Consider the following 14,109-nt stretch of genomic DNA (forward strand, 5'->3'; position numbering starts at 1 on the left):
TTAGCTGGTTAAGCCGTGTTTGATCAGGGTTGGAGCTGAACTTTGCAGGAAGGTAGATCTCCAGGAACAGGGTTGGGCAGCACTGGGCTAGGCTATAAAATATGAGTGAACGCAAGATGGCGCTCTGCACCTTCATCTAAAAAGCGTACTCTCATTTATATCACACATGTAAGCTCGTAGAATAGCTATTTGTATTAAAAACAACATTTCAGTACGATGTTTGTTTGAAAAAAAAAGAAAAGAAACCTACTGTTTCCATCAAAAATCTTTCTTTGCTAAGCACTGAGGCTGAGCCACACACTTGCATTTGTGGTACACGGTGACTTCTCGTGAAATCTCGCGATGGCTGACCGAGAACACAGCACGGGAAGAAATGACGTCTTGACAACAACTCTAACAAAGTGAAAAAGGTATTTAAACGCTGTTATTGTTGCATACATTTAGACGAATAACATTTTCTGTGTTTCTGTCACATATCACGTTATGATTATGGCACGTTAGGATTTTGTTTGTCCAGTGTCGTTAGACATTCAAGCTTTGATGATAGTAGCTCAATGTAGAGATATGCTTTGTTGTATCTAAAAACTGTTTATGCTGTTACGACTATGATTATGTGTTTTCACTTGCTTTTGCAGGTTATTGCTTTTATTTAATGTTTATAGTTTGATTAGATAATGCTAAAATGTGATGTATGGTTTATGTTTATATTTTTTAGGTGTAACATGTCAATACTCTCTTTCTCTCTGTCTTTCTCATACAGAAATGAATATATATTGTTAATGGACATGCCACAAAGTCCCACTGAATAGCCACCCAGCCATCAGTGCCCAGTCTGCCCACATCCCGCTGTCCCCATGACAACCCCTCCTCTGGGCCAGTTCCCTGGGCAACAGGCTCAGGCAGCTCGGGATGTGAACACAGCCTCGCTATGTCGGATCGGACAGGAAACGGTGCAGGACATCGTCTTACGGACCATGGAGATCTTTCAGCTGCTGAGAAACATGCAGGTAAGTTCATCCCCTCAAAGGCATCCATCCACCCACAGGTGAAGACTTTACCCCGGTGACTCTTATTCTCCCTGTCTTCTCACTCAGCTGCCGAATGGAGTCACCTATCATCCTAACACTCATCAGGACCGGTTGGGGAAACTGCAGGAGCACTTGCGGATGCTCTCTGTTCTTTTCCGAAAGCTCCGTCTTGTATATGACAAATGCAATGAAAATTGTGCTGGTCTGGACCACATCCCTCTCGAGGTGAGATTATGCTTTCTCTATCACATTCCAGTCTAGTTTAAATGAAACTGACTTACATTTCACTTCTTTCATGATATTAAGTCATTTGGTTCTGAATATGAAACCGATCTTGAATATTTTCAATAGTTTGATGCAATTTTAAATAACCAATAAGTACAACTTTTAAGTTTAATGGCCAGTATAGTATTGGTCTTTGACTTTATACCGATATCAAAATTAACATTTGTCAGTCACCAGATACCATTAAAAATGATTATTTGCCTGTAACATTTGCCTTAGTGAAATGTTTACCATTAGAAGTTGATCTTGGTTGCTGAATTTTTTTTTCTGTAACCAGAGCAACTGACAATGTGTACAGTAAAAAAGAAATGAACATGCTACATCTTTTAGGTGGGTTGAGTTTTTTTTAAACAAGTAGGCCTAACTTACTTTATTTCATGCCTTCTCTATTATTTTATCGAAGAGAGCAGTGGAATAAAGTCATTACATCTGCAGTTATTTTATTTACATTTATTTATATTTCACCCCCTTGACAACTTTTATTTTCCTTTGAAGAACCAGGTAGTAACAATATATCCAAGAACCAGGGAGTAACAATATATCCCATGTAAACTTGTAGAATAGTTATTTGTATTGAAAACAAAATTCAAGTACAATGTTTGTTTGAGTAAACCTGCTGTTTCCATCAAAAATCTGTCTTTGCTAAGCACTGAGCCACACACTTTTTGTACCACACTTTGCTGGACCAAGCTGACTCGCCAATCTTGTGAAATCTCGCACCCAACTTTTTTTTTTCTTTGAAGAACAAGGATTACCACTGTCTTGAAAAACCTGGATATATGCCATAGCCTAATTTTAAAAGTTATTTCTAGACCTGGTCATGTAAATAAATAAAATCGGTAAACTATATGAGCGTTGAATATACTTTTTTTTTTTAGTTTTTAAATTGTATTAAGTGGAAAATGTAAAATGTAAAAATATTTGTAAAAATCCTTGTCTTTATTTATTATCCAGTAAATCACGCACAACTGGAAAAGACATCAAGGGGCTTTTTTGAACATTGGGGGGTCTTTGAATCACAAAGGGTGAGAAACACTGGCCTATGTAGAAAAAAAACTGCTTTTTCTAGGCCACTGACATGATTGAAACATCTCATATGTGTGTGCATCATTTTAAACACACTTCTCAAAAGTATTAATTATATTACAAGGGGTTGATAACTTAAAAGAGTGGAGTTTGAGTGAATATTTAAGAGTGGATTCATTTGATCTTGTACTTCAGCGAATTCTGTCCATCCATATCATATACTCGCCTGCGAATGTTTTAATTAGTGCACCTTGTGAGCGCTAGCTTTCAATTTCCAGCAGAGGAAACATCCTTGAATCACATTGTCAGCTTGGCTTCCTATTAGCATTGACGTGATCTAGTGATTGAGTCCAACTGAGATTCCCACTGACTGAGTTTGGTCACCCTAAGAGCTCATTGACGTCATGTCTGGACTTGTAAAGAACAAGCTCTGCAAGAGCTTGCATGTTTTTCAGATCTTCTGAAGCGCTGCTGTAATGACTTCTGGAAACATCTGGAATAAAATATAATATTCAAATTGAGAAAAAAGGATATGAAAGAGCAAAGAACTCATGAATCACAGGTACACATGAAAGGCATGAAGTGTTGCTATGATTTATACACAATTTGGCCCTCGGTAATTAAGACTCAAATGGGTATGAGAGCAAATTAAGCCCTTTAGAGTTTGATCGAATGCACAGCTGGTCTGTTGAGTCACTTAAGCAAATCATTCGCGCAGTCTTTTTTCTTTTGTTGAAGAGAGCGGTGGAATAAAGTAATTAGATCTGCAGTAGCTTTAACTGGAGGGTATGAACAACAGCCTTGAGAGATAGAAATTCAGGTTCTTTCTTCTCATCAACAGTAGTGCCCCTGTGCTTACAGGATATTTATTTTGGCTCGGCCTCTTCTGTTTGGATTTCAGGTGTTCTCTTTAGCTCCTGTTGCGCTTTCTCTCCAAACAGGAAGTGCTATAATGGAGTCAACGGCATTACCTCATCACCTCGCTAATTAGCTGCAGCGTTCTGTAATGAACAGCTGGCGAAGTCCCTCATGTCAGCATTTTCCAACCCAGGCAATCACCGGCTCCCAACGGTGGAATTTCCTGCACAACGCAAACGAAATAGCCATGTCATTTCATTTACCACCTCACTTTTTCCATCCACTTCAGTCCCCTCAAAGTAATCAACCCGAGTGAACCTCACTGAATCATTGTTTTCAGGCAGCTGGCAGAACACATCCATCTTTCAGTGTCTGGACCTTGAGTAATGTGTTGTCCACGTTATATTAACTAGCCGGCTCTTTCTTACTCCACTTGCTGCCGACAGGTGGGTACTTCCTTTGAAACTCAATGTGAGTTTGGTTCAGAGATTGTTTTTGTTCTTGTTCTTTTCTAAAATTCGTCGGACCTAAAGTGCGCAAAGCTAATTGAATCAGTCCTCGAGCTACGGCTTGTGTCTTTTCTCTCTCTGCTGGGCCAGTCACCCGCCTGTGGTTTGCTGCATTTACTTCCTTGGCAAACCTGCCAGGGGCTTTTCTCTCTCCCTTCTTTGCATTTCATATGATCAGATTTTTCCTTTTTGCTTTTCTGCTGGCATGTGACAGCCTAAAAAGCCTGTAAGGTCTGTTCTGTAAACCCCAGACTCATGAAATACGAGTGATTCAGAATGTGGGACTTGATTTTTCTGTTGCTGCTGAAATTATAGATCTTTTAAGCTGTTCATTGGTTACCTTTGCGCTGCTGTTTTTGTGTTAAAGTTTGACTAAAAAAATAATAAAAAGGGAGAAAGGCAGACTTTACACTACTGTTTCAAATTCGGGATCAGTAATATTTATTTTTTGAAAGAAATGAATACTTTTCGGCTTGATCAAAAGTGACAGTAAAGATTTTACATTGTTACAAAGGATTTCTATTTGAAATAAATGCTTTTTTTCTTTTACTTTCCCTTCCTTGAAGAATTCTGAGAAAAAAAGGTATCAGAGTTTCCATAAAAATATTACATTGCATTTATAATAATAATAATTAAAAAAAGTTTCTTGTGCACCAAATCAGTAATGGAGTAATGGCTGCTGAAAATAGAAAATAACAAATAGAAAAAAAACAATTTGAAATCATAATAATTTACAGTATTACAGCTTTACTGTATTTTGATCAAATAAATGCAGACTTTCAAAAACATTTAAAACTTTTACCGACACCAGACTTTTTTATCGGTAGTAAAGATTTTTAGATTTATAAAATATATTTAGTTGTAATGGGTAGTTAATGCATAACATGTTTTATCATGGTTTTAAAATGCATATGAATGAGGGAATTTCATTGCACCTTTTGCCTTTTAGGCATCACTAGCCTTTACTGTTTAAATGGCCTTAAAAGTACAAATTTTCCCCAATATTTTCGTAATAAGCCTCATAATATGAGCTGCATGCATAATAAAAAAAATTGCAAAATGCTATTTAAAATAGTTTCAAAAGAAGTATAGCACATCACACAGGACGTCAACGTCTATTCATGTGTCATTTACCTCTAGTTTATTTTTAATTTTAATGATATGCAGTCACATAACTCAATAATAGTCAGTGACAAATAACATCAAAAATCTTGAAAAAAAAGTTTTTCCTCTCATTTCCCATTGAAAATGTTTCTTGTGAAAGTAGTTCTTCAGAATTATTATTCAGAATTTATTACAGAATAAAAGAATATAGTGTAGAAGTACTAACCTGAGCTTTATTAATAAAAAACAACAACATTTAAATGCAGCTATTTTTAACGAGAGAATTAAAAAGTGGTTTTATGCCCCTTATGATAAAACCAGCTGTCTATGAGGGAGTTTTTCTTTACTCGCATGCACTGATTGTTCATCCAGAACACCAGCAGGTGTCACTGTGATGTTAAAGCGAGGAGCAGCGAGACCGCTGTCTGTTTGGCAAGGTCACAGAATGATGGAACCGCAAGAAAAGAATGAAACACTTTATGGATCTCGGAAAGCATATGTGGGGAGAACTATTTGAACCATTGTCCTGCAGTAAATTGAGGGAAACAAAGTCGTATCAAAGGTGAATGAGATTTATTTGAGGGCGGATCTGACGGTCTGCTTTTACTGTAACCTCGTCCAAGGCTGTTGAGAGGGCTCAGACAATTTGTAAAGCTGAATTATTCAAACCACTTCATTTTAAAGCCAAAGGGCAGTGCCTGTGGAGTGATTTATTTAGGCAAAATAGCAGAGAAGGCTGTTTTGTTACCAAATTTAAAACCTAAGATCTGGTGGTGTTGATTTCTCTGTTAAGGGTTGCGATGAAAGCCTTTTGAATTATGCAACAATCCATTACTGGGGCTTCACCAGGTTGTTTAACTTTACAATCTCATCTCTTAAGCTCTTGTGTTGTTTAGACAATAGGTCAACACAGTGAGTGTTTACATAAAATTGTATTCAAACTGGTAGGTTTTGTCCTCGGATACTTTTTGTGATTATTTTTCAGGCTTTCAAATGCAGCTTTGGATAATGGCCCAGCTTAACCTTAGTTCAGGGCGCTCATCTTTTAAGCTGCCTAGAGATAACCCGACTATCAAAATTCATGTTTCTGTTCACAAATACCACCATATCGTTTTCATTCATTTTTAATCCAAGATGTTTTTCTTCAGGAAGGCATCAGATTGCTCGTGGCAAGTAAATAATCAAATACTCTCGTGTCTTGTGTGTGTATAGTGACCCTGATTTATACAGGTGAGATTTGAAAGGTGCCTCATTCATCTACTGTTGAGCATTAAAAATAAATAGTATGATTGTTGAACCCTTGCAGCAATGACTTGTGATTTGTGGTAACTCTGATTGAATATCTAGGTTTGTGTCCTGAAGGTTGCAGGTTTAAACCTCATAAGGGGGGGCACTTAACCTTAGGGTTTTCCAGAGGGACTGTCCCTGTAATAATAGGATTGTAAGACCCTTTGGATAGAAAAAGTGAAAAATAAGTAAATGAATGAATGAATGAATGCTAAAAGTTGACTTAGCTGACAGGAGTGGCACCCAGGGTGGTCTTCTGCTGCTGTAGCCCGTCTACTTCAATGTTCAACGTGTTGTGCATTCAGAGATGCTCCTTTGCATACCTCAGTTGTAATGAATGGTTAGTTGCGTTACGGTTGCCTTTCTATCAGCTCAAACAAGTCTGGCCAGTCTCTTCTGACCACTGGAGTTTTCGCCCACAGAACTGCTGCTTACTAGATGTTTTCTCTTTTTTGGACCATTCTCTGTAAACCCTAGAGATGTAGAGTTGTATGTAAAAAAATCCCAGGAGATCAGCAGTTTCTGAAATACTCCGATGAGCCTATCTGGCACCAACATGCTCGGTTCGGATGCTCGGTTTGGACTTCAGCTTGTCTTGACTATATCTGTGTGCCTAAATGCATTGAGTTGCTGTCATGTGATAGTTGAACAGGTGTACCTAATAACGTGGCCATTGAATGTATGTCACTGTGGTAATTACAGTGGCTAGCGGTACGTGTGCATTTGTTGCTGCCATAAAGCAATCTGCGCTTTTCGCTGAATTTTGTACCCACTCACCAAACTTGCATACTCCCACAACAGCTGTTTGGGAAGGAGTGTAGGAAAGAAACAGAAGCCGTTCGACTTATTAGAAGTCAGTGTACCATCAGAATGATTATGAAACTGATGTTTCAAGGTAAATACTCTTACATGCAGTTGCTTTAAATTGCTTTAAAAGACAAATAAAAAACAACATTTAGTAGATCTTTTACCAGAGCCTGATTCTTTTTTTGAAGTGTGAAATGGGCTCTATATTTTTCCTGGCTGCTGTTTTTGACATCACACCTCCGGATAGTTGGTAGTGAAAGGCTTGGAACGGAGTATGTTTCTGTAGTGCCATCAGTGCCAAACAAAAACGAGTGCATAACAGTAATAGAAGTAATCAAAAAGCCACTATGTGGTAATTTTATTCTGTCTTTGTTTTTCAGCAACTTATCCCCTACGTAGAGGATGACAGTTCTAAACTGGATGACCGAATGGCCAATCAAATGTGTGCAGCCAGCGAAGAGAGAAGAGAAGTACTGGAAATTAATAAGGTTAGAACCTTATTTTTTGCACATTTTACATTTGACAGATGCTTTTATCCAAAGCAAATTACGTTGTATTTAAGGTATACATTTATGAGGTCATGCATTCTCTGTGAATCGAATCCACTGACAAAGGAACACTCCTAAATCAAATGGTAAAAAATACATTTTATACAAAATACAAAATTGTTGGCAGTGTATACACACTGCAACTACACATATAACTACATCTATACATTAATACTTGTATTCAGCAAGGATGCATCAAGTTGATCAAAAGTCTTTTGACAGTAAATAACACTTTTACATTATTACAAAACATTATTTCAAATAAATGTTGTTAAAATGTTGTAGAACTTTCTATTAAAGAATCCTGAAAAAAACATATCATGGTTTCCACAAACATATTAAGCAACTGTTTCCAACATTGATAATAATAATGAAAAAATGAACACTAAATGAACACTTGCACACTAAATCATCATATAAGAATGATTTCTGAAGGACCATGCGACTTTAAAGGGGTCATCGGATGCGACATGCACTTTTACAAGCTGTTTGAACTGAAATGTGTGTTGGAAGTGTGTGTACACAACCACCCTATAATGATAAAGATCCACCCAGTGTTTTTTTTTTATCTCATTAAATCATTTCCCCTTTCTCAAATCGAGCCGATCTCAGATGCCTGTCTGTGTGACGTCACACAGACCCGGCCCTCCCACATTTGTTTGATTGACAGTAGCGTTTCAGCACAGACTAGACTGGCATCTTACCTTAGACCCGCCCTGAGTGAGCTGTCATCGGTCCGCCATTGTTTCACTGCCGGAGCAGATGTAGACAAGAATGTCTCCATAGCGATTTAGGTATTTTGTTGTTTGATGTAATAATGAACATAGCAGTCGTCATTTACTCCCGAATTCTGAGCCGCTGAAGACGCAAAGGATTACATTTGTTTCTGAAGGGAATGCGTCCCCGATCTACATAAATACGTCTATCTTCGCACGAATCATTTGTGATCCAGCTTCACCTACAGAAGAAGTGAGTGTAAGGTTTTTTAATGAATCTTTGCAACTCGCCTTTCCTAATAATGTGCTAGTTAGCGAGTTTCACGATGAATGCGGCTAAAGTTTACAAGTCTATCAGAGAGCGGCTTGGAAGAGAGGGGCGGGGTCAGCAGAGCTCATTTGCATTTAAAGCGGCATGCAATAAAACTGTGTTGTTTTACACTACCATTGAGAAATTTTTACCAAACTATGTTACAGACTTTTCATTAAGACCCTAAAGAATCATATCAACTTGTGGAAAATGGGCATCAGATGATCCCTTTAAAGACTGGCGTAATGGTTGAATCCGGAAAATTCAGCTTTGCCATCAAAAGAATAAATTATGTTTAAAAATGTTAAAATAGGAAACCGTTATTTTAAATTATAATAACATTTCACAATGTCACTGTTTTTACAGTATTTTTGATTAAATAAATGCAGCCTGAGAGATATCTTTGAAAAACATTTTCCAAAATCTTACCGACCCCAAACGGTGGTGCATTGTACAGTATATAAACCCAAAACAGGCCACTTCACTGCATGCAGAGATCTTGTTTAGAATATGTTTACAGTGTCCTTTAACTTGGCAAGCAATGAGATATCTGCCATATTCACTCACATAATGAAGCCATAGTATTTGAAAACCGACCTGATGGCTCTCTACCGAGGATTTCATGACTTTCTTGCAGTAAAAGCAAAATGATCAGATTTTTTTCTGTGCCCATCTCTGCCATTGAGTCTGCCTTATTAAAAACTGCAGCATGCTCATGAAAGGCAGTCAGTGTGGAAATGCTCATGCGACAAGGGCCCAGGAGCTTTTCGCCGGCCAAATAGCCAGCTGCAAATAACACGCTGAATGAGGCGACCATGTTGGGGGAATGAAGGATGTCAAACTCAGGGGAGGTCAAGGTTGCGTCAGAATGTGGAGAGCAGATGTGTTATAGCTCTCCGTCATCTGCCTGTGCAGAATTTGCATGTTCAAGGATCTCTGATGTTGGCTAATAATCACATGACGTGCAAGTGAACAAATAAAATATTTCATGTTTTTTTAGGAATTGTTTTTTTATTGTTTTTGTTTAGAAATCCTATCTATCTATCTATCTATCTATCTATCTATCTATCTGTCTATCTATCTGTCTATCTGTCTGTCTGTCTGTAGGATGATGGAAGGACAGATAGATGGATGAATGCAGAGAATGGTATAGTAATGAATGGACTGATGGATGAACCGGCAGATAGACATCAGCTTGAATGAGCAAATGGACGCTTGCATGAAAGTAATGAGGTCATGGATGATTGAAAATTAGCACTCAGGTCAGTTTGTTGAGTCTTTCTGACTCATCCCATTGCAGGCTAGGTTGCGCATTTTAATTGAGTCATGCCATTGTCCTGTTGATTGAGTGCCGCTCTTTGCCGTGCCAAAGGAGCTCAGGCTTGATTTACTGAATCCTTCATCACTGTTGGAGCTCCAACAAGTTGGTGAAGTGGTGGAGAGATGTATAGCACGAGTATGGTAATGCCCCGCTGCTTTATGGGACATCCCGTCACTGAATGATCACCCTGCTCTCGTTATCTGTCGATTGGGGTAATTGCTGTTTGTCAGGGCCCAGGCTGAATAATGCTCCTGCAATCTTGAGTGGCCTTCATCACCGTGACCGATCTGTCTTCACACATCTTGTATGTGTTCTGCAGAGTTTTATTGTACCTTTCATTAGTGGCATAACAGAACGATTTTGGCTTTGCTTTTCCATCGCCAAAATCTCAGAGATGTAATCGTATTTTAAAGGGGTCATATGATGCGATTTCAAGTTTTCCTTTCTCTTTGGAGTGTTACAAGCTGTTCGTGAATAGATAAGCACAGAAATTTCAGAAACGAGCACAAGAAAAGCCATCAGTGTAAACAAACGCAGGTCTGAAATATGCATCTGACTCAAGAGGATAATTTACTGCAAGCCTGTCATCCCTCCCCTCTTCTTGACTCTCTAACTGCTTTGGTGTGAGAGTCCCTGGGGCCCCTTAGGGCCCCACAGATGTGTGAGGCCATCCAAAGGTCCACTGTAGTCGAGGCACTGTCAACTCATTCGGGCAGGCGCTTTGATTGAACACTGCTCTAACTGTTAATAAATTCCTGTCACTGCCCATTAAGAAGGCCTTGGAGAGACGGCTGCTCTCATTTATTCTCCACCATTCTCCTCTATTTTTTCTCCCCCTATTTTGCACTCTTTCTTCCTCACTTGCCCCCCTTCTCAATTTTTTTAATACCCTGTTAATTACCCCATCCGTCCTCTTTATTCAAATGAAAAAGTGAGAAATGTGAGAGGAGAATGTTTGTAATTTCAAATAGGCCTCTCAGAAGGCAGATACCGTGAGCGTAATCAACAACGGCAGAGGCTGCGGCGGTGGTGGTGGTTCGGGCATTTACCGTTATCTCCGGAGCAGGGTTGGGGCTGAGGGGCCGTGGTGGAGCTGTGCTCTGATAAACAAACATGCCGGAACCATAATGAGGCGGTTCAGAGGAGACAGTCCTCCCCGTACTCACACACACACACACACACACACACACACACACACACACACACACACATACGCACACAGGACGTAGGCCTCTCAGAAGGCAGATACCGTGAGCGTAATCAACAACGGCAGAGGCTGCGGCGGTGGTGGTGGTTCGGGCATTTACCGTTATCTCCGGAGCAGGGTTGGGGCTGAGGGGCCGTGGTGGAGCTGTGCTCTGATAAACAAACATGCCGGAACCATAATGAGGCGGTTCAGAGGAGACAGTCCTCCCCGTACTCACACACACACACACACACACACACACACACACACACACACACACACATGCTCACAGGAGGCACTCAATTCTCCACATGATTAGTCAGTTCATATGTCATCCATTAGAACAGGTTTACTGGCTAGAGGCCTTTTAATTGGTGCACACAGGGTCAGGGAGGAAGGCCCAGCATGCTTAGGGCATGGAAAAAAGGGACACGCTGAAAATAGAAAACATTTCGCTGCGCTTCATTGCGCTTCAGGTTGAGCAATTGCTGTTTGTTTTCCTATTATTACTCTGTACAAGTGTACGAATAATTAGTTTTTTTTTTCATCCGATGGTTGTGTTAACATTTAAACAACAAATTAAAGCCACTCGAGGTCTGGAAGGTCTCACAGTCTAATGTTGGTTTAAACCCAAACAACAAAAAAAGGAAAATAGTATTATGGATCTTCTTTCATTTTGACATCCTTAACTCACCCTCATTTTGTCTTCAAGACGCCATTTAATAGCTTTGTGTGAGAAACACATATTTAAGTTGTTAACATATTTAAGTTACTAAAATATCTTCGCATTATCAGTGATCAGATTATACAGATTCACCCTCCATAAATCAGTGCTCAAATACGAACTGGCACTGCTCTGATTTGTCTTGTATTTGTACTTTTCTTGGCCTACTACCCATGAGGGAATGTGATTCAGTTTCAAAATGAACCCTTTTTGTCTTCTCAGCCAAATCCAGAGTTTTCCCTTTTCTCCCAGAAGAGCAGAGAGGCTAAAATGACATCTTTCTCACTTTAGGCTTTAAAATGGAATTACTGCTACACTTTCCCTGAAAGATTTCTATTGCTCATCTCTCCTTTATGCTGCTTGGGAAGCGCTCATTGGAGCCAGATGCAGTAAACCCCTGACAGTCTGAGAAGAGATGAAAGAGCTCGCTGTAAGAAAGGGATGCAGGGACATGCCTGATTGGGAAACACAATCCTTTCTTTAAAGAAAGCTTTCTCTTGTTTTAACAATGTCTTTAGCACCATTGTGTATTTTTGCATAAAGAAAAGGAAGCATATTTTTAGAAGCTTTAACAATTTTATGCATTGTAGCACTAGTCAGATTCCAAGTCAATCCCCCAAATGCGAAATAATCTCATTCTCATTACAGTAATAAAATTATCCACTCTGGACTAATATATATATATATATATATATATATATATATGGTCTTTGCTCCATCTCTGTCTGTACACCAAGGGGTCATTCGGAAAGTGTTGAAGACCTTTGTATAAGCAAGCATCATGTTCTGTAGGTGACTTGCACAAGCAAGCACCACTTTTTTTTAGAAAATGTAAACATCTAGTTGTATTTTTAGTTGTCTTTCAAAGACCTTTGGTATCTTTTCTGCTTGAATTGTCAACATGTCTAAAGGAATTTTGTTGAAGGGCAGTTGTGCAGTGTCTTTTTCTGTCGATTTCTGTCACTCATTATTTACTGCATTCTTGCCATCAGCAGTCTTCTCATGTAACACACAGAGGGGCCATCTGGCTTCAGCTTTGATCAAAATAAACAGCTGATGAAGCTAGTTCAATTTTTGGATGTTCAGCAGCAGCATTAATGCCAAAAGAACACACTGTCCACATCATTTACTCTACAAAATTGTCGACATGGGAGAGATAATGCTAATTCAAAGAAAAGACTAATGCCATTCACATATGTTCAGGGAAATGTACATACAGTGCTTCATTAATTACTTAATTAATTCTTTCATTCATTCATTTTAAAATTAAATTGAATATAAATTGAATTTCATTTAATTTAACTTAATTTACCCAGAACCTGACAGTCATTAACGAATTAGTTTAATAACATGACATACCCGAAAAAGAAAAAAAAATGTTTAGGCTATATACAGTATACGCACACACACACACACACACACACACACCCATATATATATATATATATATATATATATCAGAGGTTGTGTTAGACTTTAACATTGTCCGGACAGGGTCGCAAAAATTCCGTCATAATCTACTATTACCCGCCATTTTAATTTTCATATTTCTGAAGGCTGTCCGTCACTTTGACAGATTACACTGAGGGTGATCTACGGTGGCGAGTGAGCTCCAGTGTGGCAGCAGAGCGCGGGATCCAGAACAAAAATAAAACTGTCACGAGTCTTTTGCTATGCGTTTGATTTCGCACAGGTGAGTACCCACTACTAGAAAAGTGAAAGAAATGCACTGCACTGCCGCCTCGCTTGATCTGAGGTGTCTACAGCGATCACACCACATTAAAGAGCGCCAAAACGGTATTTATTGCTTGAATTTCCTAATAAAATGGACAGAATTTGAAATCTAATACTTTATTTCATATCAAGTAACAAAGCACAAAGCTTAGCCTATTATTGCGATTTATTGGATGTGAGGCGCACTATACGGTTCATTAATCAACTGAAAACAGCATCGATTGGGATTTAAGAATTGTTATTGGTTCATAAAAATTAGAATCTATTAAAATCGAGAAATCGATTTTTTCCCCCCAGCCCTAGCATATTTTGCTGTTTTTAGTTGCCTCCGCTGTCACTGATGTTGAACATGAAAAGTTACGCGCAGTCTCTGTTCATCTGTTCTCTTCATAAATAAAGAAATGCCTATATGCTTGTCCTGTAGGTTCATTATTAAAAATGAAAATGTGAACAAAAATACGACACAATTTTAAATTGCGATTTTCTGCCACAACTTTTTTTTTTAAACGTACTAATCTTGCAACTTAATTATCAAATATTAAAAGGATTTTGCTTTGGAAGTTTTATTCAAAATCCACTTTGCTCAGAAATCTTAGGCGGCATGTGCTTTTGAGAAATGAATGCACTATAAAAAATGCTGGGTTAAATACAACCCAGTGCTGGGTA

At 38.7% G+C, this 14,109-nt stretch overlaps 1 protein-coding gene across 2 annotated transcripts in view; it reads left to right on the forward strand.

The window, feature by feature from the left end:
- The first annotated feature begins 292 nt into the window (after nt 1–292).
- Nucleotides 293–14,109, forward strand: part of LOC107654723 (mediator of RNA polymerase II transcription subunit 30-like) — a 20,291-nt gene continuing 6,474 nt past the window's right edge. Inside the window, exons 1-4 of one of the 2 annotated variants that reach the window (XM_016441931.1) lie at nt 293–410; nt 761–1,007; nt 1,095–1,253; nt 7,285–7,392. In XM_016441931.1, the coding sequence (XP_016297417.1) occupies nt 855–1,007; nt 1,095–1,253; nt 7,285–7,392 (420 nt within the window). In that variant the 5' untranslated portion in view covers nt 293–410; nt 761–854. Of the gene's footprint in view, nt 411–468; nt 636–760; nt 1,008–1,094; nt 1,254–7,284; nt 7,393–14,109 lie in introns of those variants that run through there. The other variant, XM_016441932.1, reaches the window with a different exon arrangement.

This window comes from Sinocyclocheilus anshuiensis, unplaced genomic scaffold (genome assembly GCF_001515605.1).
Source record: "Sinocyclocheilus anshuiensis isolate Anshui unplaced genomic scaffold, SAMN03320099.WGS_v1.1 scaffold195, whole genome shotgun sequence".
NCBI classification, from domain to species: Eukaryota; Metazoa; Chordata; class Actinopteri; order Cypriniformes; family Cyprinidae; genus Sinocyclocheilus; species Sinocyclocheilus anshuiensis.